At 34.9% G+C, this 21,553-nt stretch overlaps 3 protein-coding genes and 1 non-coding gene across 8 annotated transcripts; all 4 read left to right on the top strand.

Annotated features, from left to right (window-relative positions):
• The first annotated feature begins 1,132 nt into the window (after positions 1 to 1,132).
• Positions 1,133 to 1,206, top strand: TRNAI-UAU. Its single transcript has one exon. It is a non-coding gene; the product is annotated as a tRNA-Ile (tRNA).
• A 2,495-nt stretch (positions 1,207 to 3,701) lies between these two features.
• Positions 3,702 to 7,416, top strand: LOC116031769 (protein IQ-DOMAIN 1-like). The gene is made up of 6 exons (XM_031274071.1): positions 3,702 to 4,112; positions 5,555 to 5,658; positions 5,865 to 6,014; positions 6,237 to 6,464; positions 6,617 to 6,730; positions 6,801 to 7,416. Exons 2-6 carry the CDS (start codon positions 5,584 to 5,586, stop codon positions 7,152 to 7,154), a joined length of 921 nt encoding a protein of 306 aa, XP_031129931.1. The 5' UTR covers positions 3,702 to 4,112; positions 5,555 to 5,583; the 3' UTR covers positions 7,155 to 7,416.
• Positions 7,417 to 8,719: 1,303 nt separating this feature from the next.
• Positions 8,720 to 14,031, top strand: LOC116031639 (4-hydroxybenzoate polyprenyltransferase, mitochondrial-like). Of its 5 annotated transcripts, none has more exons than XM_031273891.1 (14): positions 8,720 to 8,909; positions 9,581 to 9,624; positions 9,729 to 9,815; positions 10,382 to 10,495; positions 10,579 to 10,664; positions 10,784 to 10,947; positions 11,044 to 11,179; positions 11,558 to 11,679; positions 11,796 to 11,865; positions 12,009 to 12,158; positions 12,602 to 12,737; positions 12,886 to 12,982; positions 13,174 to 13,245; positions 13,552 to 14,031. In XM_031273891.1, the coding sequence occupies exons 1-13, from the start codon at positions 8,803 to 8,805 to the stop codon at positions 13,241 to 13,243; spliced, it is 1,383 nt and encodes a 460-aa protein (XP_031129751.1). In that variant the 5' UTR covers positions 8,720 to 8,802; the 3' UTR covers positions 13,244 to 13,245; positions 13,552 to 14,031. The 5 variants fall into 5 exon arrangements, with proteins under 5 accessions (XP_031129751.1, XP_031129752.1, XP_031129750.1 ...); XM_031273892.1 differs by having other exon boundaries at positions 13,540 to 14,031; XM_031273890.1 differs by having other exon boundaries at positions 12,886 to 12,986.
• A 477-nt stretch (positions 14,032 to 14,508) lies between these two features.
• LOC116032690 (nudix hydrolase 15, mitochondrial-like) lies at positions 14,509 to 16,652 on the top strand. The gene is made up of 4 exons (XM_031275381.1): positions 14,509 to 14,930; positions 15,026 to 15,168; positions 16,012 to 16,131; positions 16,228 to 16,652. Exons 1-4 carry the CDS (start codon positions 14,627 to 14,629, stop codon positions 16,429 to 16,431), a joined length of 771 nt encoding a protein of 256 aa, XP_031131241.1. The 5' UTR covers positions 14,509 to 14,626; the 3' UTR covers positions 16,432 to 16,652.
• The last annotated feature ends 4,901 nt before the right edge of the window (positions 16,653 to 21,553 follow it).

Here is a 21,553-nt window from a genome sequence, read left to right as displayed (position 1 = left end):
TATCTTCTTCTTTTTTTTTTTTAATACTTTTGATTCTTGACTATAATACCTCTTCCAAATTTGGCCTATTATTATTATTGTTGTTGTTGTTATTTGGTGCATGAATATCAAGTTCTTCAAACACTTCATCCTTTGGATCAATTTTCTAGTCAATAGTGTCTAATTTTCATTAATAATAATCTCAAAACCATTCTATTCTTCAACTGTGTAATTTACATGTTAAATTTAAAGAACAGAAATGCTAATTCAAATAATATGTATTATCGTCCATTATGTGGAGATTAATATTACACTTGGTTAGAAATTTGATTGAAGGATCAAATATTCAAATGTGACAAGAATTTTATAGTTAGATACAAAATGTGAACAATATTAATAATTTTGGAGACAAAAATATAAGGAATGTATAGTAACCATGTAGTAAAAGTGAAACTAACTTCTTCTTTTTTTTTTTTTTAAGTAGTGAAACTAAATTAAGTGATAAGTGATACTACAATTTTCATGAGTAATTGGCAATTTAAGGATGCAATTACTTCTCTATGTTTGTTTTCATTTTGTCGTTCTCTTTTTATGTAATCCCTATAAAGCTAACCTTGTACAAAATTTATAGGGCGGAGAATTTTTTTTATGTATTTTTAAATGTTAGAGACATTAGGATAGTCAATAAAGGTGTGCACAAGCAGCACAACTTGGTGAAAAAATAGTTAACCGGTCAAACTGATAAATTTCGATTAATCATTTTTCAAATTGAAATATTTCAATTCAGTTAATAATTAATTAATGATTTTTTAGAATTTCAATTATCAAAATTGGTTTCAAAGTGCTTGTTAACCGAATTGTTAGTATATATATTTTTAATTTATAAATTCATAAATCACACTATTCAATTAGTTTTTTTTTTAAATTTTTATCATATATTGATATAATGACTACTTTGTGATTGACACTATAGATTATATTGAAATTTTGTATTAATAAATTTTAAGAAATTTGAAATTTTATTAAAATATTTTGATTAATTTATTAATCGGACAAAAATTATTTTAGTTAATTTTGAAGTAGGAAATTTGACTGGATTAACATTAAGACACTTTTAAATTCGATTTAGTTATTAACCAAAATTAAATAACAAGGTCCCGTAGCTCAGTTGGTTAGAGCGTTGGTCTTATGAGCCGAAGGTCGCGGGTTCGAGCCCCGCCGGGACCAATTTTTTTACTACCACTTACCAAATAAGGCTACGGGTGTACAGCCTACCAGATATGCCCTATTGAATGCTTGTCACCGAATCTTCAACGAATTTAATTAATGGGCCCGAACGTCAGTCCAATCCACCTAAGCTATAATTGCAGAATAATACTAATCACAACAATAATAATAATTAATAAATTCCTAAATCATTAACTACCGTTCACATTTTGGCCTACTACATTTTTTCTTTATATTACTACTCTTCACTTTTTATTTATCAAATTATATATACAAATTACAACATATTACTTAAAATGGTTATCATCATCATAAGTTAATTTATTCTATTATAATTTAATATAATTAGATAAAATCGTGTCCGATAAAAATATTAATTGATGTAACATTTAACATTGTTGAATATTAAAAATTTGTCTGACTAAAACTTAAGTTCGAATAAATTATATATGCAGAGAGGGTTTCAAGTTTAACTTATTATGTAAGTTATTTATTGGTCTTTTATGTTTGAGCCAATCAACTATAATTTATTGTTTAATCTAATCTTCTATGTATAAGCAATATTGATTTACCTCGTTTGATCCTTTATCGAGTAAGCAGACAATGCACTAACAAATAATGATTGTAAACTTTCACGTAAATCAAATAAATTATGGTAAAAATTTACGGATCTTTATCCGTAAGACATATCGGGTTGTAAACAACCAGGTATGTAAGTGTATCATTAGTAACAATAAGTTTTACCATAAATAGTGTCACGATTTCACATATAAGTATTATAATATCTATAATAAGTAATGATTTATATTTAATTAAAATTGGTATTAAATTTTTTACAATAAGTATTACAATATTTTTTTCACAAGTAACATTTCATATATAAGTATTACAATATTTACATTAGAATTATATTTTGTAAGTATTACAATTTCAGTTATAAATATTACAATATGCATTATTAGTAATACTCAGTGGGGCAAGTTAAGGTAAAAAAAAAAAAAAAAGTCCTCGAAAGTGTGGGCCTGGCTCGCGACTCGCGCAGGTGTTGTGGGCCATGCCATATTTATTATAAAAAATAAAAATTAAAAAAATATGTACACATTATATATTCGTGTGTACATAGTACACATTTAAAACCCAAAAAAAAAAAAAAGAAAAAAAAAGAAAGAAAGAAAAAAAAGAAGAAGCCCGTTGGGCCATCAACCTGCGTGGACGGGTTAGGGTTGCATGAACCTTAGTCGACGGGCCTAACGGGCCGACCTGTAAAATCCCGCAAAAAATTAGGTCCGTTGTGTGGCGAGGCGACCCGTTTTGACAGTATTACTCTCACACAAGTGTGATTCATAAATTATACTTTATTTATCTTATTTTGTCTGCCATGTTTACTATTTATTGTTTAAACCAACTATTTCTTTATTGCTTATTTTCTTTGGTAATTTTTAATTATTTTTAAATTTAATTTTTCGTGTTTAATAATACTTTTAATATACTTTCTAAATATATAAATTTTAGGGAAAACGACACTTTTAGTCCCTTAATTGTTTTACTTTTAGAAATTTGATTCCTATCAATTGATTTGAACAAATTTAGTCCTTCAATTGTCTAAAATATGTCACATTTAGTTCTTGAAATTATATAATTGTCTAAAAGCTTCCTTCTCTTCTCTGTAGCTACTACGCACCCAAAATGTTTTTCATGAATTTAAACACCATCACTATGTATAGAGTTGTATATGGATTTAGATCCTTTCTCAAATGCACAAAGCATCCATTATAATTTATATTGAACCATCGAATTAATGATTGTACAACATTTAGGGATAATTTAGCGCAAGAGATGTTTCTTTCTCATTTAAAAATCCTTGAACTATCGCTCCAGGATCTGGACTGCTCAATAAAGAAAATAGAAAATTTATTAATGAAGAATTTATACAATGAAGATAGAGAGTAATTGACAAATATAACCTTATTAAAAATGATGTATTAATATAATTTACAATTATATAACTTTAGGGGATAAATGTGGCGCAAAATGAATAATTGAAGGACTGAGTTTGTTTAAATCAATTGTTAGGGACCAAATTTCTAAAAGTAAAACAATTTAGGGGTCAAAAGTGTTATTTTTCGTAAATTTTATATACTAATACTAAATTTAATATTATGAAAAATTAACTTAAAAATAACTCTAATCAAATTTTATTAATTGAAATTAGACAAACAAAATAAGATGAATGGAACAAATATATCATATTCAAAATAGATGTTGACTCGTTCCGCGGGAAGACACATTGGTTTAATTTGATTAATTTGATACGGACCCGAAAAGAATAGTAGTCCGTGTAAATCGGGTAGATGACTAGCAATAATCTCATCAGGAGATAAAATGGACCCCACCACGGGCCCCACGCCACCATTTCCCCAAGCAAAAGAATGTCAAATTGTCAATGTTGGTTTTGCTGTGAATACAATCTTTTTTCTTTTTCTCCCTCAGCACAAAAAAGCACATCTTGATTGTCAGTGGGGGAGTGCTTTGATTGAGGAGAACATATTATCTTTTTTTAATCAAAATTCTAGAGAGGGAAACTGATTTTTATATTCCCATGATGTTTTGTAGTTCAACTCCTCTGGGAAAACATGTTAGTATAGTGATTCAACAATGGGCCATGGCAAATTATATCCAAGCTGCCAAGCACACAGACCGACAGACCACACCAACCCTTTGATATTCATCCTTCTCTCTCTCTCTCTCTCTCTCTCATATTCTTCTTCAAGTGTTTCTTCTCTTTCACTCATACTATTCCTCTGTCATTGTTCCCCCCTTCACTTTGCTTTCATTCCATAGTTTTCTTCACAGTTTGGTGATACCCATTCTCCAAAAGGGGGAGCACACTGCAGCTATCTTCTCTGGTATGTCAATTCCTGCTGTTTTCTGTTTCAAGATTACATCTTTATGTGTTCTTATTTTCCCGTTGCCTAAAATTGGAAGAACTGAATTGAAGATCTGTGTGTTGATGTGGGAGAGAATTTAACATTGTGGCTAGTTTGAATGCTGTGTTGTTTTGACTTTTGACATTGTCAGAAATGGAGGGAAAGATGGTTTGTGATATACTGATATGGAGTCTAAATCCAAACTTTGAGACTTTCCTTTTAAATTCAAGATGTTTTGGTTGAATTAAAAATATTCTCCTTGTTTCTTTAACTGTTTGTGTTTGAATGGTATATCACTGGAATTCAGCACTTCATATGTGCAGGGAATAGTAATATAGTATTGCTTCATGTGTTGACCTTTAATGGAATAAGAATAATGAGTTTGAAGCCCGTATGAGTAGTTCAGTTGGTTCCTGACGACGGATTATAGGCGAGGACATAAGGTTGAGCTCCGACAATCGCAGCGTGGGTGTTTCACCCTCTTGTGGGGTGGCACCTTGCGGGCATCGAGCACTGGTCCTCCCACTTAATGGGTTGCTGAGTCATCGTGATTTGGCCTTGGGGCGAGAGAATTCGCCTTTTGTGGGCAAGAATAATGAGTTTGAAGTAGACACTAGACAATCTCCTTTTAGTTGATACATGCTTCATATTCCCACTACAATTATAGATGACTCTGAGGCTTATAGCATGTTAGAGATTAATGATTTCAAGAAAATTCACTGTTTGACTAGGACTATGGTGTTTAACTATGGATTGCATTAAGGAGAAGGGTACAGCAATTTGGCCAGATTTTGGGGTTTTGATGGATTGCTAGCTATCATATTAGTGGTCACTTGTCATCTTCTTCCTGCTGATTTCCTCGTCATATTACTGTTCAACCTCCACTGCATTTTGGTCAGGATTAGCAGCTACTTATTCTTTGGCAAGGTGGAGCTTTTTAGAAAAAGAAATATACGTAGGGTCTTAAGTGATGAAGGGGGAAATGTTTTGAAGATCTTCGCTTTTCCTCCTTTCTATTTATGGGTGTGAAGGGGGAAATGCTTTGCCTCTGCAAATAGGGCATGAATTATAATTGAGCCTACAATGTTTCTAGAAGTTAATCTTCCTTGACAGTAATAGTTCTCTAACATGATAGCGAAGCTAACGGTTTTAGCCTTTAGGATGAGGGCTTCATTAAAACTAATTGCAAATGTGAAATTAAATAATGTTGTGATGATAGCCATATATATATAAATTGGCGTTCTTTGTGGGGGTTCGCTTTGTCTCAACTGTGTTTTTATAATCTCTCTGAAAGTAAGGATTTCGGTAAAGCCATTGTGAATTTAGAGGATGAAATTATAGGTGTGCCAAGTTTGCATCAATTGTAGCTGGATATCTACATTACTAATTCTATTTTCTCTGCTTAATAAATTTTTATGCAGAGCACTATACATACCAGGTTATATCAGCAATGGTTTCCGGAGACTGGTTTAAGAATATAATCAGTTTGAAAAAATCAAAAGATGGGAGATCTAAGAAGTTAAAGGTACACTATAATTAGTTTCTTATTGCATGTAATTTAAAGATTTTATCCTGACATATATGACACTTAACACTTCGTTTCTCCGAGCTTGCTTAGATGAGCATACGCTTATTGGATAGTTTATTGTATTGCTTATCTTCTTTTGCTCACCATGGCTTGCCTGGGCAAGGGGAGACGAGTACTAATTCTTACTTTTTGCCACGAGATAGGGATATAAAGAGACAATTAATAGCCAAGGGAACAACCTTGAACCTCCTATAATAGGAAATGGCGTTTCAGATGGAAATCACGCGGTTCTTAGTATGCCTATAGAGCAGATAGCAGCAATACAGATTCAGAAAGCATTCCGAGCATATATGGTATGACATGTTAAAACCATCACCATTGTTCTCATTTTGACAATATTGTTGAGTTGCCTTTTACGACTAAGCTGTTTTGTTTTGTTTCGATTCTTTTAATATTTGGAACCATAACCAAACCTTTCAAGTGTGGTTTTATTGCATATTATCTTATGTGAATTAGTTAATAGGATTTACTATAGCATGCAACTTGAAGTCAAATGTCCTTTCGCCCTCTTGCAGGCGAGGAAAACTTTACGCCGCTTAAAAGGAAATGCTAAACTACAAATCCTGACTGAAGGCAATTCAGTCAAAAGACAAACTTCGACAACTTTGAGCTATCTCCATTCTTGGACTCGGATACAAGCAGAGATTAGAGCACGGCGTGCCCAGATGGTAGCAGAAGGTCATCTCCGGCAAAGGAAGCTAGATAATCAATCAAAGCTCGAAGCCAAGCTTCAGAATTTAGAGGTCTGCATTATAACTCATAAGTAAATTAATGTGGCATTCATTCTGTTTCGGGACTTGCACGAGATGATGAACTCCTGCTAGTAGTTTTTCCATTTTTCACGCTGAACTGCTTAGTTTGGTACTAAAAATCAATAAAAGCACGTCTTTGGCAGGTAGAGTGGAGCGGTGGCCCTGAAACAATGGAGGAAGCTCTTGCAAGGATACATCAAAGAGAAGAAGCAGCAGAGAAGCGAGAGCGAACTATGGCCTATGCATTTTCTCATCAAGTATGTTTACTGCAGTAAGATTTAACAGCTTCCTCTCTCATCAAACGTTTTAACGAGCATTTTGTTACAGTGGAGGGCAAATTCCAGCCCGATATATGGATCGAGTAGTAACCTTGAACTGGGAAAAGCAAACTGGGGCTGGAGCTGGACAGAGCGCTGGATCGCTGCCAGGCCTTGGGAAAGCCGAACCCCGACTAAACCAAGTCCAAAGAAAGCGCAGAATAAGCAAGCTAGCAAAACAAGCAAAATCACGACGATCACAGCAACAACTAAAACCCCGGTTCCTGCTAAAGAGAAAGTACCTACAAAACCCCGCAGACTATCTTATGAATCGGGTGTAAAAGTAGTTCCTAATAAAGGGAATGAGAAAACCAAGGAGGCAAGCACTAAGAAACAGCAGGCAGTATCTGAAGAGCAGACATGAGAAGTTTGTGTTTTGTTGTTCTGAACAAGCCCCTCTGCTGTCATGAATTGTCAGCAAAGAAGTGATGAATGTTTCCATTGATCCCTGGTTCATCTTGTGAGAGTGTTCAGTGTTGTGATTTATGTAAGCTTGCCAGTTTTTTCAAATTGATGTGTATCTTGGAGTGCTCCTAAGCTACTATGGAGTACTAAATTATAATGTAAATAAATATTTAAAATATTTTCTTTTGAGAATATTTATATACTTATTTGAGCATTCAACACTCTCCATCTTGTTTAATGAATATATGTATTTCTTGAAGTTATTTTTAAATTATTTTCCTTCTTAAATTTTAAAATTAAAGCCGCTATAGTTGATTGGATGGTTAGCTTTGTAATTAGTGCACATCCTTGAGCTCGGAAACATTTAGGAAGCTTAAATGTTGGACCAAAAGATTATGAAGTATGAACTACGGAGTATTACATTAGAACAAAGCGCGTTATGTAGTTCGATAATATTTCTGTTATTGTTTCAAAGAGTTAATACCACAAATGGTCCTCTGACTATTGGGGTAGTACTCCGTTTAGTCCTTGACTTTCAATTCGACCACAAATGGTCCCCTGACTTTTATTTTTGACCACAAATAGTCCTCCATTAAAATTTCTGTTAAATATGTGTTAAATCTATGGGTATTATCGTCAAATTGATATATATAATGGTCATAAAACAAAAATGTTTAGAATTTTTCACCAACAAACATAATTGAAACAATTAACAAATATAAATACTCCTAAATAAAAAATAATGCACCTTATATCTCATAATTATGCGTACAAAATGAAGATTTAATATTAGAGCTATCTGTTTTAATTTAACCAACAGATTAAAATGGAATTTTTTTTTCAAAAACCTTGCTTCCATTATTTTCATGGTTGTTCATATATGGCCGATATTAATAGTTTTCCCTCTTCATTAATCGATCAAACATTTTGTTTGGGACATAACTGAAGGCCGTCACCGTTGAATTAATATAATTAATCAATTACAAATTGCGGACATTAATCATTGATTTTTATTTAATTTGTTCATTTATGTAATTTGTCACGTCCATTTTGTTTTTATATTTATTAACTTAATGTTTATTAATGCTTGAAATTAATTATGTTGTCATATAATTATCAAAAAGAAGTAATCATAATAATATTAATCAATTTGACGATATTACCCCTAGATTTAACACCTATTTAACAGAAGACTATTTGTGGTCAAAAATAAAAGTCAGAGGACCATTTGTGGTCGAATTGAAAGTCGAGGACTAAAAGAAGTACTACCCCAATAGTTTGAGGACCATTTGTGGTATTAACTCTGTTTTAAATGAGTGACATTGATCCGCAGAGCCAAAAAGATTAAGAAAGTATAGAATAATATTATCTTATTATGAGTCTTGAGAAAGAATATTAGAACAATTATCTTTTCAACTCTCAAGTAATGATTGTGAGTTTTTTTAAAAATAAAAAATAAAAAATTGTCCAAAGTTCCCTCGCTAAATTGACCAGTAAGTCAGCAAACACACTGGTCAGTCTGGTACAGCTTCCATCAAGCCGTTAATGCAAAACCCTAGGGAGTTTTTCACTGATCCACGAGAAGAAGACGAAGCGATCATATCAAAATGGCGATGACTGCTTTGAGACGCGTAGGGAGGCGTTTGGCCGCCGCACAGTTCACTTCTCCCAACCCTCCCATTGCGTTTCGCTCCTCTTTTGTCTCTCCTTCCGAGTATGATTCGTCCCCCAATTCTTCTATTTTTTTTTTAATTTCTCCTTTTAACAATTTAAATTGGTTAATTTGCTGAGAACTTTTGGTTTGATTGTCGTTTTAAAGGAGCATGGAAAGTTGTGATCTTTAGCGTTTCTGTTGCCGAGTTGTAATGTTTGAAAATCAGAAATGAAATTGCAGATAACTATGATTTTGTTTTCCGATGCAATGCTCTTTTACCCCATTTGACCAAAGTTTTTAGCTTTATAAACTGTATCGAATTTGTAATTTGCTGAATTGTGTTATGCTATCCGTAAAAATTGTTGAATATGAATGGTTGGAGTATGTTTTACTTTTGGATGTGTACTAGGGAGACAGTTTATGCATGATAAGTAAGCATTTATTGTTGGTTACTGCATATTTGATCTCATTATATATCTACTTGTAAGATTTATCCTTAATTTTCTGTTACTCTGTGTCAAGGATATTTTGCTATATATGAACTATGGAGCTTAAATCTTACCTGTGTACCAGAGTATTTTCTATGAACTGTTATTAGCTTAATTCTTCACGGATTCCTGGTCAACATAAATGGAGAGTATAGATGAATTCATTTCTATCACAGGTTTATATCTACCATATCTTTTATTCTGTGTTCTGCCCTTTTCAATGAAGTTGTCTGCTATATGCAGGGAGATAGTCTTGTCTGGCTTCCACTCCATTTCTACTCAAGTTGGTAAGATTGATCTTTAATTTTATATTGGTCCATTTTCTGATTCTCTATGCTTGGTCTGCCTTCATTGAAGTGCCCTTTTCATGGAAGAAGCGTTGATGTTGCAGCTTCTAAGCTTCGAGCTATTCAGACTAGAGCTGAAAATTCACGTGGCCTCTGGCAGCCATTCATTGCTTTCCTTGGTGACACTCCAAGTAAGTGTGTGGATTTAATTTTCAGCATTTTTCTTAATTTATGAATCTATTTTCTGAAGGAGGTGGATTTTGGGAGGGGGCTTTATTTTTGTTGAGGTCACTTCTGTATTCTATTCCCATCTGATTCCTTTACAATATAGAACCTTGGCACTATTTAATACTCCGTATGTAATTTACTTATGATATCTTGGGACAGACACCAAATAATGTATTTGTGGCAAGAGATTTACATTACTAGTTTAGCTTGATAGCTTCAAAGTAGACTAAATGACCTCTGTGGAACTGATGCAACCAAGCACCTGTTTTTTTTTTTTTTTTCAAATCTTAATATAATCAAATACCTTGACAGGTTATTGATTAATGGATTTCAATACAAATGCAAACTGTTTTTTCCCCTTTTTCAGTGTTATATTATGTACTTATTCAGTGAAATGTTTACTTGTATGTTTCCTTCATTTTGAAGATGTTTGCATGTTTCCACAATCTTTACCAAGTGCCTATTTATTAATGCTTGATCATCTTCTGATTGCCTCTGTTGTTGACCTTCTAAATTCTTGTTACAATAGGTATTGATGTGAAGAAGAATGCCATCAATACTATTTCTTCAGACAAAGGTCTTTGTGGTGGAATCAACTCTGCAGATTACAAGACAAGCTGGAATATTCACAAGTTGAATTCTGGTAAACTGCAAAGTTTCTCTTTCATAACTATGCTTACTCCCAATGGAAATTAAGTTAATCAGTATTTATTGTATGATTACTAGGTCCTGAGAAGGAAAACAAATATGCGAAGGCAAAGGCTCAGTTGATTATGACTGATTTGCAGAAGAATCCTCTAAACTATACACAGGTTATACTTTGAGTTCACCCAATACCCACATATTAAAACTAAAATGAAGAAACCTTGCAATTATCTGCACTTCGTTTTTCTTATCAATTGTGGCTTAACTTTGACCTTTGGGCCTCCAGCAATCTTTTCATTTCTCTACGTTAGCCAACTCAGAAGAACAAAAGAATGAGCAGAAGTCTTCTTGGATTGATTTGTATTTGCCCCAAAAAATCAGGCCCTATGCGCATCTGGCTCGACTTGATAAACCCATTGGGACCTGGTTACTTGCTTGGCCTTGCATGTGGTAAGTCACTAAGTCAATACTCATTATGTGTCTTTTCAAAATGAAAATTGGTGTTTCTGTTATGTACTTAATTATTTTTTCAGCTCTTATTTTTAGGTCAATTTCTTTGGCAGCAGCACCAGGGAGTATACCTGATGTGAAGATGATGGCTCTGTTTGGTTGTGGGGCTTTGCTTCTGCGGGGTGCCGGATGTACCATTAATGATCTGCTAGATCGTGATATTGACACAAAGGTAATCAAGGTTTCCATATATACTAATAGCAAAGCACCTTTTACTTTAAAAAGTATTCACACTCATCTTGCCAATTGACTTTTTAATATACTTTTTGGTTGATATCTTTTCATTTGCTTATCTCTCCAATACATGCATTCATTAACTGCTACAAAAATAATATAATAGTAGAATTGTTAACCAATGGACAATTTAGATTGTTAGTATTTTACAATGCTTTCTCACACTATTAATGGCAAAAGTCCTTTTTTGTATATGTAGTTTGATAATTGTTTTACCTTTAAACTCCAGCAATTACTGTTGTCTGGATAATTCTATTCCTTAGGTGATGCTATTTTGAATGCTTTTTTTGGCATGTCTGATAGCTTTACTATGCAGGTTGAGAGAACAAGGTTGAGACCAATTGCCAGTGGGATTCTGACACCGTTTCAAGGGATTTGTTTTCTTGGGTTTCAATTGCTTTTGGGTCTTGGGATCCTTCTGCAATTAAACAATTTTAGGTTAGTGTTTATTTATGTTACCTTCATACCGAACATCTATCTGAACAGATTGTATTGAAAGTGTTTGGATGGTAATCATCTTACTCATTTAATGGACTGAAACTGTTTTCATACAGCCGTGTTTTAGGAGCTTCTTCTTTGCTACTGGTTTTCTCCTATCCCCTCATGAAGAGGCTGACATTTTGGGTAAGAGATCTAAACTAACTCTCCTTATTCCTGAATCTCCCTCTACTTGCATCACAGCAATCCTTTCTCCTGCTTTCTCTGTCTCCCTGTTTGTTTTGAACAGTTTGATAATTTTTTTCTGGTCTCAAAAACTTTTGGTGCAGCCTCAAGCTTATCTGGGTCTAACTTTTAACTGGGGAGCATTATTAGGTTGGGCTGCTATTAAAGGCAATCTTGACCCTGCTGTTGTGCTGCCTCTTTATCTATCTGGTGTGTCTTGGACACTTGTTTATGACACTATATATGCTCATCAGGTAAAGAATAATCATTGGGAATTGGGTTTTGCATATGAAATATTTATATAAATATTGGAAAAATAAGTTTACTTAAGTTTGTAACATTTCTTATGCCTGCAGACTTGTTTCTTATTACATTTAGCTAATACCCATGTACTAGGGAATATTCTGCTGAAATAATAAAAGCTTCACTATACTCCCTTACTGTGAAAGTATCCTAGCACACTGGTAGTCAACCACTCAATCTAATGATTGTGGTTCATAATTCATGCGAATGTGTGAGCTTTTTTTTTCATCATATCTGCATCTCTGGTTCACATGCTCTTTTTTCAAGCTTATTTTGCCATCTTCTAGAAATATGCTCCAATGTTCTTAAACTGATGTTAGTGTTAGGAAAATATAATGCATACAAGACATTTGTTTTAATTGGCACTAAAATACTTTGGTACATGCTGATCCAGGACAAAGATGATGACCTTAAAGTGGGTGTTAAATCCACAGCCTTAAGATTTGGGGATTCAACAAAGGAGTGGATTGCTGGATTTGGAATAGCTTGCACTAGTAGTCTAGCTCTATGTGGATACAATGCTGATATTGGTATTTATCCCTTTTTGCACCTTTATTCAGCCCAATTAGGTCACGACACTTTTTTAAGGAAAAAAAATTTAATGCTTAATAACCTTCTTTACAAATAAAAATAAAAATTGCTCCTTAATTCTTTTTCTTGGTTGGATATTTGGATCAGGATGGCCATATTATGCCTTTTTGGCAGCTGCAAGTGCCCAATTAGCATGGCAGATTTGGACAGTAGACCTATCATCTCGTGCAGATTGCAACAAAAAGCAAGTATTTTTTCAGAATTCTGCTGATGTTTAACATTTCAGAGTTTGGATGGCATTTTGTGAACTGCACTTGCTAACTTGTTATGAAACACTTGTTTGATCCTCACAAGTTGATTAAGTTCTACACTACTTTTTTCCTTGAATGATTTGCAAACTATTACCTGATACCCTTTTTGTCATTGCACTTGCAGATTTGTATCCAACAAATGGTTTGGTGCTCTCATTTTCAGCGGGGTATTATTTGGAAGAATTCTCTCATAATGGTATGTAACATTCATATCCCAATTTACTCCTAAATAAATGGACATCACCCTAACTGTTATAACACACATCAGTATCAATTGTGGTTAAATGAAGTTTGTTGACTTGTTCCCTTGACAAGTAAAATATATTTTGCACTTATCCTATATGCTTAGAGATAGTATGGAATAGATGTAATTGTAAGTACAAGAGAATTCATTTATTTCAAAATTGCATACGGAATCTTGACATAATTACTCCAACAAGCAATCAAATGTAAATTTTGTGTTCGGGTTCACTGATGATCATATTAACAGAATTTCTTGCAGGACCGTGATCTCATTGCAGTGTTGCAGTAACCCTCTCCAACAGGATTTTGGACACTCCGTGAATTCAGTTCATGATGATTCTTGATTGAATCCTCCTTGCACTCGCCCTTTTTGCTTAACGGGACACTTGGCCTTCTTCTATATAGCTTTGGAGAATTGGCGCCAAACTTGCATCTCATTTTTAATACCTTTGCTGGCTTGCTGCGACTGCTGGCCAAGAAACACTTGTGTATGTTCTTGAAGTTCTTCGGTATCGTCTGTATGGTACTCATTCCCTTTTACATCCAAAAAGAAGTAAAGAGCCCCCAAAAATTCATATTCTACTGAAATTATACTTGGTGTATAATTTAGCCAAAAATCCCTTTCAAAGAGCCAAAATGGCCTTTCATGCTAGAAAATATATATGCAGTGTGTGACTGATAAGACAACGAGAAATGAGGGAATTTTATGTTTGTTATGTCACCTTTCTTCATTGTTGTACATAACTGTCATATGTAGGGTGTTTATTCAGTTAATAACCAAACTGAATTTATTGAACTTGTAAGATGCTTTAACTGTTAATCGAACTAAAATTTCTATTTTTAAATTAATCGAGTTGTAAAACTAATTAACTGAAATATTTTAGCTCAATTTTAAAAAGTTAAAAGTTTAAAAATTAGTTGTAAATTCATAATTTTGCACTAATTAACTGAAATATTTTAGCTCGATTGGTTAATTTGATTAATCGACACTTTCGAACTGAATTAATCGTTAATTAAAATTCTTAAAAATTAACTGGTCTAAAATATTACGGTTAAAAAAAATTAATTGAAAATCTATCTAATTGTAATAGAGTTTGAAGTGTAACTACTTATTCACTAGATCCGTGTCTTGGGACAAGAGGCGGCATAATAGTTGTGAAACAAAGAATGCCAAAAATTCAGTCAAAAAATACCTGCGTTGCCACCAAAATAACTACCATTTTACTCAGCTTCAGAAGTTGGAAACCCGCCCACCTAATTTGCCCTCAAATGGTAACCAACTACCTATACGTCTAAACTACAACCATTGTCCCTTTCCTTTTCTTGCTTCTCCAATGGATTCTACCGGTGTTGGTAGATCACAAATGCTCATCAACTTGGCTCAAAGGCTCCGTTTGTATAAACCCCATCACACTCCCACTGAACCCACCACCAATTCATGTCAAAATCTGAGGATTCAAGGAGACTCTGCAGAGGAGAAACCTCCCAAACAGGCGGAGTTGTGTTCAGAATCTGCCATTCACCCCCAAGAACTGAGATCTAAAAGGGCTGCGGTTTTGATCTGTTTGTTCCAAGGCGAAAACTCTGAACTCCGTGTTATTCTCACCAAAAGATCTTCCAAACTTTCTACCCATTCTGGTGTGTCTTCAAGAACTTTTTTTTTTTTTTTTTTTTTTTTAAGTTTGGGAATCTGAAACCAGATATGACAAATTTGGAGTGTTTTGTTTTGGTAGGTGAAGTTGCATTGCCTGGAGGGAAAGTGGAAGAAGGAGATGCCAATGATATTGAGACAGCTTTGAGGGAGGCTAAGGAGGAGATAGGATTAGACCCTTCACTTGTGGATGTTGTCACTGTCCTTGAACCTTTCACAAATAAGGTAAAGTTTGTAGCTTTAATGGAGGTCTCAATTTTTGGGTGCTTTTTAACTAGTTGTCACTGTTCCCGAATTCTTTACAAGTAAGGTGAAAGCTTGCAGCTTTAAATTGAGGCCTAAATCTATGGTGCTTTTTCACTAGTTATGAGGCCTAAATCTATGGTTCTCTAGCCTTTGGCATGAAGATTATGAACTGTTCAGAAACCTAATCTTTGTCTAGGCATGAGATAAAAGAAATTGGGATGTTTTACTCTGTTAATAACATATTTATGAGTTTGAAGTAGTTTGTCTGAATGTTAGTGATTTCTATTCCCTTGGGTGGGGAAGATTCTTCTCCATCAAATTGATGAGAAAAGAGCATGTTAAACTACTATATTAAATATTCATTAATAACTGGACAAATGGTAATTGTTTATGCTCCAAATTCTTTTGTTAAGAGCCATTTTAATAATATGCTCCTCAGTGACACTACATTCATGTGAAAAGTCGGCTATATTCAAGTCAAACCCAGCCAAATTGGTCAGACTATTGACTAATAACCACAAGGTTACAAGTTCGATACTCAGCGGGAGTGGCATATTGGCCTTCTTGGTTTGAGCCGATCAACTATGGACAACCTAGGCTAGTTTACCTCCTTGTAGTCCTTTGCCAGTTAGGATCACAAGACGGGGTTTACCCAGTGCACACTCTCGGATAGTGGTTGCAGGGTTCCCTTGTCACTCAAAAGTCAGCTAATATTCCTTAAAATGCCCCAACTCTAGTTTCCTTATAATGACATAAGAACTTTGAGCAAGTATTTTTCACCAACATTAACCAGTTTGCCAATTGTTCTGTCTGCTCATGCAGCGTGGTATGACAGTAGTTCCGGTCGTTGGCATAGTTTGGGACAAGAATTCAATGAATCTCGTTGCAAATGCTGATGAAGTAGACGCCATATTTGATGCTCCTTTAGAGATGTTTCTGAAGGTATTTGAGTCTAGATTCTTGAAATTCTTATGTTTATACCTCATATCTGTAGCTCCTTTTGCCCTTATCGAGTAACTATATACTCGATGAATTCAGGACGAAAATAGAAGACAACAGGAGCGCGAATGGATGGGAAATAAGTATCTGCTCCATTTCTTTGATCATCAGGCAGAGAATGAAGTTTATGTTATTTGGGCTCTAACTGCTGGCATTTTAATCAATGCTGCCTCCATCATATATCAGAGACCGCCTGACTTTCAAGAACTAAGGCCTAAATTTTGGAGCAGAAGCCGCCAATGAAGATTGTATTGTCTAAGAAAGTTGATTGTATTGTCTAAGAAAGTTTTAAACAGAAAAATATAGTCTTTGCAGTGTCAAATTTGTCTGAAAGGAACTGTAATGTGAAGCCATTTGTATTACTATTATTTCCATTCTTTGGAAGATATGAGCGTTTACTTCCATCTGTTTGTTCTGAGAATTCGCAAAACTATAGGACAACGGAATTTATATTACTACACTGATATATACCATGTTATTTACAATACATTAACAGGCTCAGAAGCTACTGAGATTGTGGTGATGATAGTATGGAAAAGGCAGTGATGAGTTTGTAATGTTTATAATTTGAATCAATAAATAGGGTGATAAACTTCTAAGGCCTTAAGCTTTGAGCTTCAAATAAAGTTATGCCTGGGCCTGTTTCGACTTTTTGACTGACAAGGGAAACTCACAACCACATCAGGGAAACTCGTAGCCACTATCCAAGGGTGTGCATGGGTAAACCCTACCTTGTGGCTTTTGCCGGTAAAGAACCACAAAGAGGTAAATCAACCTAGTTTGCCCATAGTCAAACTTGTAACCTTATGGTTACTAACCTAGTTTGCCCATAACAGTCAAACTTGTAACCTTATGGTTACCAAGTCAACAGCCTGACCAATTTGACTGGCGTTACCCAAAAGATCATAGAAAGTGACAGAAAACCACAATAAAGTTGACTTATTGTCCCTTCTGAGCATCCCTTTATGGACTACTAAGGAATTAGCCTCTGATTTCCAAATCTGTGTCAGCATCTATGCAATAACTCATCATCCTTGCTGTAAATTCACTTTTGGGTAAGTCATCTTCCATAATCTCCATCTTCTTCATGCATCTCCACTGTGTTCTTCTCCACACACAATGTACCTACTTGAGTTTTGACTTGTCCTAGCCATTTATGTAGTGGACTGCACACAGCTCATTCTTAAACATAACTGGACACTGAATATTTTCTCGATACATCTGCGAATCAGAGCATCCTCCAGAACTGCCAAACTATCTATCTTTCCACAAGTGCAGACAACAACTTGTGCTTTTTGCATCATTGTCCTCATAATACAGTTTCTATAGTTTAAAGAAAAGCCAAATGCTTGTTACAAATGTATATATATAGATCCTTCTACCTTGATTTACACTTACATCTACTACTTCAATTCAAAGTTCATACCTGTCAATCTCTAGAGGATTACTGCAATGACTTGGTTGAAGTTTTCAATGTGCCTTATATTGCTCTTGCTTTCACCACCAGTAACTGAAGCTCGGGTTGCTCGGCCTCTCAGGCATATTAAGATGTCCAAGGAAGTATTCGAGGCAGAATTTGAGAGTATGAGTCCGGGCAGACCTGAACGCGTGAGCCCCGGGGGACCTGATCCTCATCATCACTTTGAACATTTCTAGTCTCTGAAGGCTTATGATCAATGGAACTCACAGAGAAAACATTTGTGTGTGCTAAAGCTTAATTTGCCATTTGTAATTTTCCATTGTCTACAGTTAGCAGACAGGTTCTTGAGTCTAATGTTAGCTCTGTCTGCACTATTTGATGGAGCGTTGGAAATGGTGTAGGCAGTTTTAATATGCTCCAAACATGATTGTTTGTGAGTTTTCATTTTGATTGTTCAATAAATATAACTGTTGAAGAAGAATAAAATGCCTTATTATTCATCTGTTGCCTCTTTCATTGTTTTACAGAGAAGAAATTCTCCATGATATCTACTGTCATCTTTTCCTTAGATTCATTCAATGTTTCTCAGGGATGCAATAAGCCAACTCAACTAGGTATTGTTTAATGCTACGATCAAGCGCATATCACTATACCATAATGTGCAACTCTATGTCCTTATTGGTCACGAATGCTGGGCTTGAGTCCGTAAGGACAGTCTAGGTGGTAAGAGTATTCTACCTATAGCCGAGAGATTGGAGGTTCGATCCTCAAACCCTTGGGTTTGAGCCAGTCAGCTATGGGTAACCTAGACTGGTTTACCTCCTTGTAGTTCTTTGCTGGCTAGGGTCACAGGACAAGGAGAAAACCTAGTTAAAAGAACGAATGCTCTGGGCTTGACCCATCAAACTTTTGTCCAACACACTGTTTACCTCCATTTCTCCATTTAGTTCTCCTTAATGCGGATTGGGTTTTATGCACCGTTTACCTCCATTTCTCCATTTAATTCTCCTTAATGCGGATTGTGTAAAAACACATTGCGGCATATTTTTACTCCACTCTGTTGAGCATATAATATATAAACATAAATGTGCAATTCAACTATCAACTTAAACTTTTTAATTGAGATGGAGTACATGCTTAATTTGATATCAAAGCACATAAAAAAGGTAATCGACCTAGGCTTTTAGTTGAGATAAATCACATACTTCAATTCTGTGCAGGTGAATTTCAGTGTACTTTGCGGTGATCAAAAAAAGCTAAAGTGGTATTCATAGCGAATTCCAATATTCCACTAGCTTGTGCCATGATAACAAGTTGCAAGTGGGCTAACAAGGTACTTCCTAGTTGGTGGACGTGGTTAGTCAGGTTGACAACATGTTAGTGTTATCCGGCATATGCAACGGCCTATCTTATCAACATGACAAGTATAAATTGGCCTAGTTTGACCCCTTATGGTGAAAGTTGCACTAATCGATGAATCTCAATATTCCACTAGCTTGTGCCATGATGACAAGTTGTAAGTAGGCTAATAAGACACCTCCTAGTTGGTGGACGTGGTTAGTCAGATTGACAACATGTAAGTATCATCAGCCATCTACAACGGCCTAGCTTAGCAACATGACAGGCATAGATTGACTTAGTTTGACCCCTACGGAGCAAATTGCACTAATAATGGACCTACTATTTGGGTTATTAAGCTAATTAGGCTACCCTATAATCCCATCATGTATAAACAGACAAGGATTACTTTGTGCATTGATCTGTCAACCACCAAAGTGCTTTTGTCTTTTAGTCCTGACCAAGTATTAGGAAAAACAAAAGCAAAGACACTTTACATGAACACAAACTCTGCACTAATTGCCCCTTTCTCCTTCCATATTGGGAGATAATTTAGGTTTTATGGTTCCAATGTTGACTTGCAAAAGATTAAAAAAACCAGGATATTGAATAAGGGAAATATGATCATTTGGCCACCATCTCCACTCAATGTTTTTAATTCTCCTTTCAAGTTGGATAAGCACATTCTCAAGAAAATGATTATCTGATCTGATCTGCAACTTGTCCTTTTAGGACCTAAAAGTGCAACTCCTTTTTCATAAATAGACAACATAAAAGAATCAGCACCACTATATTCTTGAATCTTGACGAATAATGTTGAATTCCCACGCGGCGATTTGAATATAAAGGCAGTGGCTTCATCACACAGTTAGGAGAATGACAGGGAAACCTTTTAGGCTGATGCGACTCTGTTGTCTTATGTTCTAAAGTAACCTTTGTCTTATTGCTGTTTTTTATTGGAATGATTGCAAGAGAGTATGAGAAAAATGATATGTTTCAAATCTATCCAAGAATGCACATATTATTAAAGTGGCAAGATGAGTAGTCATCCAGCTCAATACAGTGAAAGCAATTCCATTACAGAGTGCTGCAATTCCTGCAAAGGCCAAAAATTCGCGGAATGGTCATATTCTTGGACACTACACGTACGGGTCTTATATATATTCGCGTAATGTTATTTGATGCATCACTACATTATTGCTATCAAATATAATCTCTACTGGGAAGCTCTGCATTTCTGCACTTTTGCACCAAGAAATGGCAAGTTTAAGATGCATGCTAAGTCTAGTGTTCATTTTTTTGATTCTTTCCTTGCATGTCAGCAGTTCAAATGCAACAAGATATGGTGGATTAGTGAATATGCAGAAAAGGGTGAATAGCAGGCAAGTTTTACAAGATTTAGGCTCCAATTTGCCAAAAACAATCAGAAACAATAACAAGGTGGGAGGGGGTAAAGACAGATTGGCACCTGAAGGACCTGATCCTGAACATCATTAGCAATCTTCAGCTAGCTTGCTTGCCCAGGATGCCATCACTAAGGAAAACATCATCGATCTGCACACAAATTTATAGTCTTTTACATGTTTCGACTGACAAAGTTAATCAAATGAAGTCATGTAAGAGAGTATAAAGTTTGTATGCAAGACTTTGTATGAATCTATCAGTATCTTATCAATAAAATGTCTCTAGAAGGGCGTTTGGTTCGGGTAATCTTAGATTACCTAGGTAATTTGAGTTTTATATTACCTTGTTTGGTTCAAATTTTAAGATTATCTAAAATGGTTATATTTTTCAAGGTAATGTGAGTATCTTTTTTTTTTTAAGTAATCTTAAATTATCTTGAATTATCTCAATTTTGCCCTTGTTAACTAATTTAATATAATATAATAATAATAATAATAATAATAATAATAAAATATGTGTTTATATAATCAAATATACATGTGTGTTTATTTATATATTTATTTTTTTTAATATTTAAGCATTGATATACATTCACATACACACACACACACACACACACACACACACACATATATATATATATGGACGGGTTCAGGCGTGTAAAAAGTTCCAGGTGCAGTCATGCGGTTAGATCTGAGCAGTTGATCAACAGCTCAAATCAATGAAATAAAAAAAAAAAAAAAAAAAAACAAGCTAAAAATGGAACAACACCTTAAGGGTGTGTTTGGAAGCCCGGAAAATGATTTCCGGAAATCATTTTCCGGGCTTTGGGTGTTTGGCAACCATGGGAAAACCCAGTCAACGGAAAATGATTTCCGTTGACTGGGGAAAACAAGGCTCTTTTGGCGGAAAATGACGACTTCGCTTGGGCTGGTCAAGAAACCAGTCTGGCCGGACTGGTTTCGAGCAACCAGTCTCGGCCAGACCGGCCAGACTGGTTTCCGGCCAGAAACCAGTCGACCACTGTTTCTGGGTGTGGCCGACTGGTTTAATTTGTTTTTGATATATTTTTTCTACAATTTTGTTAATTTTTTTGTCTATTTTCTGGAAAATGAGCCAAACACAATGTCAATTTTCTGCTCTGCATCCAAACACAAGAAAAGAAAATGTTTTTTGGAAAATGACCTATTTTCCGGAAATCAT

This window comes from Ipomoea triloba, chromosome 10 (assembly GCF_003576645.1).
Source record: "Ipomoea triloba cultivar NCNSP0323 chromosome 10, ASM357664v1".
NCBI classification, from domain to species: Eukaryota; Viridiplantae; Streptophyta; class Magnoliopsida; order Solanales; family Convolvulaceae; genus Ipomoea; species Ipomoea triloba.
This window is presented reverse-complemented; position numbering and strand designations above follow the sequence as displayed.

What these genes read in the sequence shown, in the direction of transcription:
- LOC116031769 (XM_031274071.1), top strand. Translation starts at nt 5,584, where the DNA reads ATGGTTTCCGGAGACTGGTTTAAGAATATAATCAGTTTGAAAAAATCA. An exon ending in GGAGATCTAAGAAGTTAAAG is followed by an intron (nt 5,659 to 5,864) that starts GTACACTATAAT and finishes GCCACGAGATAG; the next exon opens with GGATATAAAGAGACAATTAA. An exon ending in AAGCATTCCGAGCATATATG is followed by an intron (nt 6,015 to 6,236) that starts GTATGACATGTT and finishes GCCCTCTTGCAG; the next exon opens with GCGAGGAAAACTTTACGCCG.
- LOC116031639 (XM_031273889.1), top strand. Translation starts at nt 8,803, where the DNA reads ATGGCGATGACTGCTTTGAGACGCGTAGGGAGGCGTTTGGCCGCCGCA. An exon ending in TGAAGAGGCTGACATTTTGG is followed by an intron (nt 11,866 to 12,008) that starts GTAAGAGATCTA and finishes CTTTTGGTGCAG; the next exon opens with CCTCAAGCTTATCTGGGTCT. An exon ending in TGGATACAATGCTGATATTG is followed by an intron (nt 12,738 to 12,885) that starts GTATTTATCCCT and finishes TATTTGGATCAG; the next exon opens with GATGGCCATATTATGCCTTT.
- LOC116032690 (XM_031275381.1), top strand. Translation starts at nt 14,627, where the DNA reads ATGGATTCTACCGGTGTTGGTAGATCACAAATGCTCATCAACTTGGCT. An exon ending in CAAACTTTCTACCCATTCTG is followed by an intron (nt 14,931 to 15,025) that starts GTGTGTCTTCAA and finishes TTGTTTTGGTAG; the next exon opens with GTGAAGTTGCATTGCCTGGA. An exon ending in CTTTAGAGATGTTTCTGAAG is followed by an intron (nt 16,132 to 16,227) that starts GTATTTGAGTCT and finishes CGATGAATTCAG; the next exon opens with GACGAAAATAGAAGACAACA.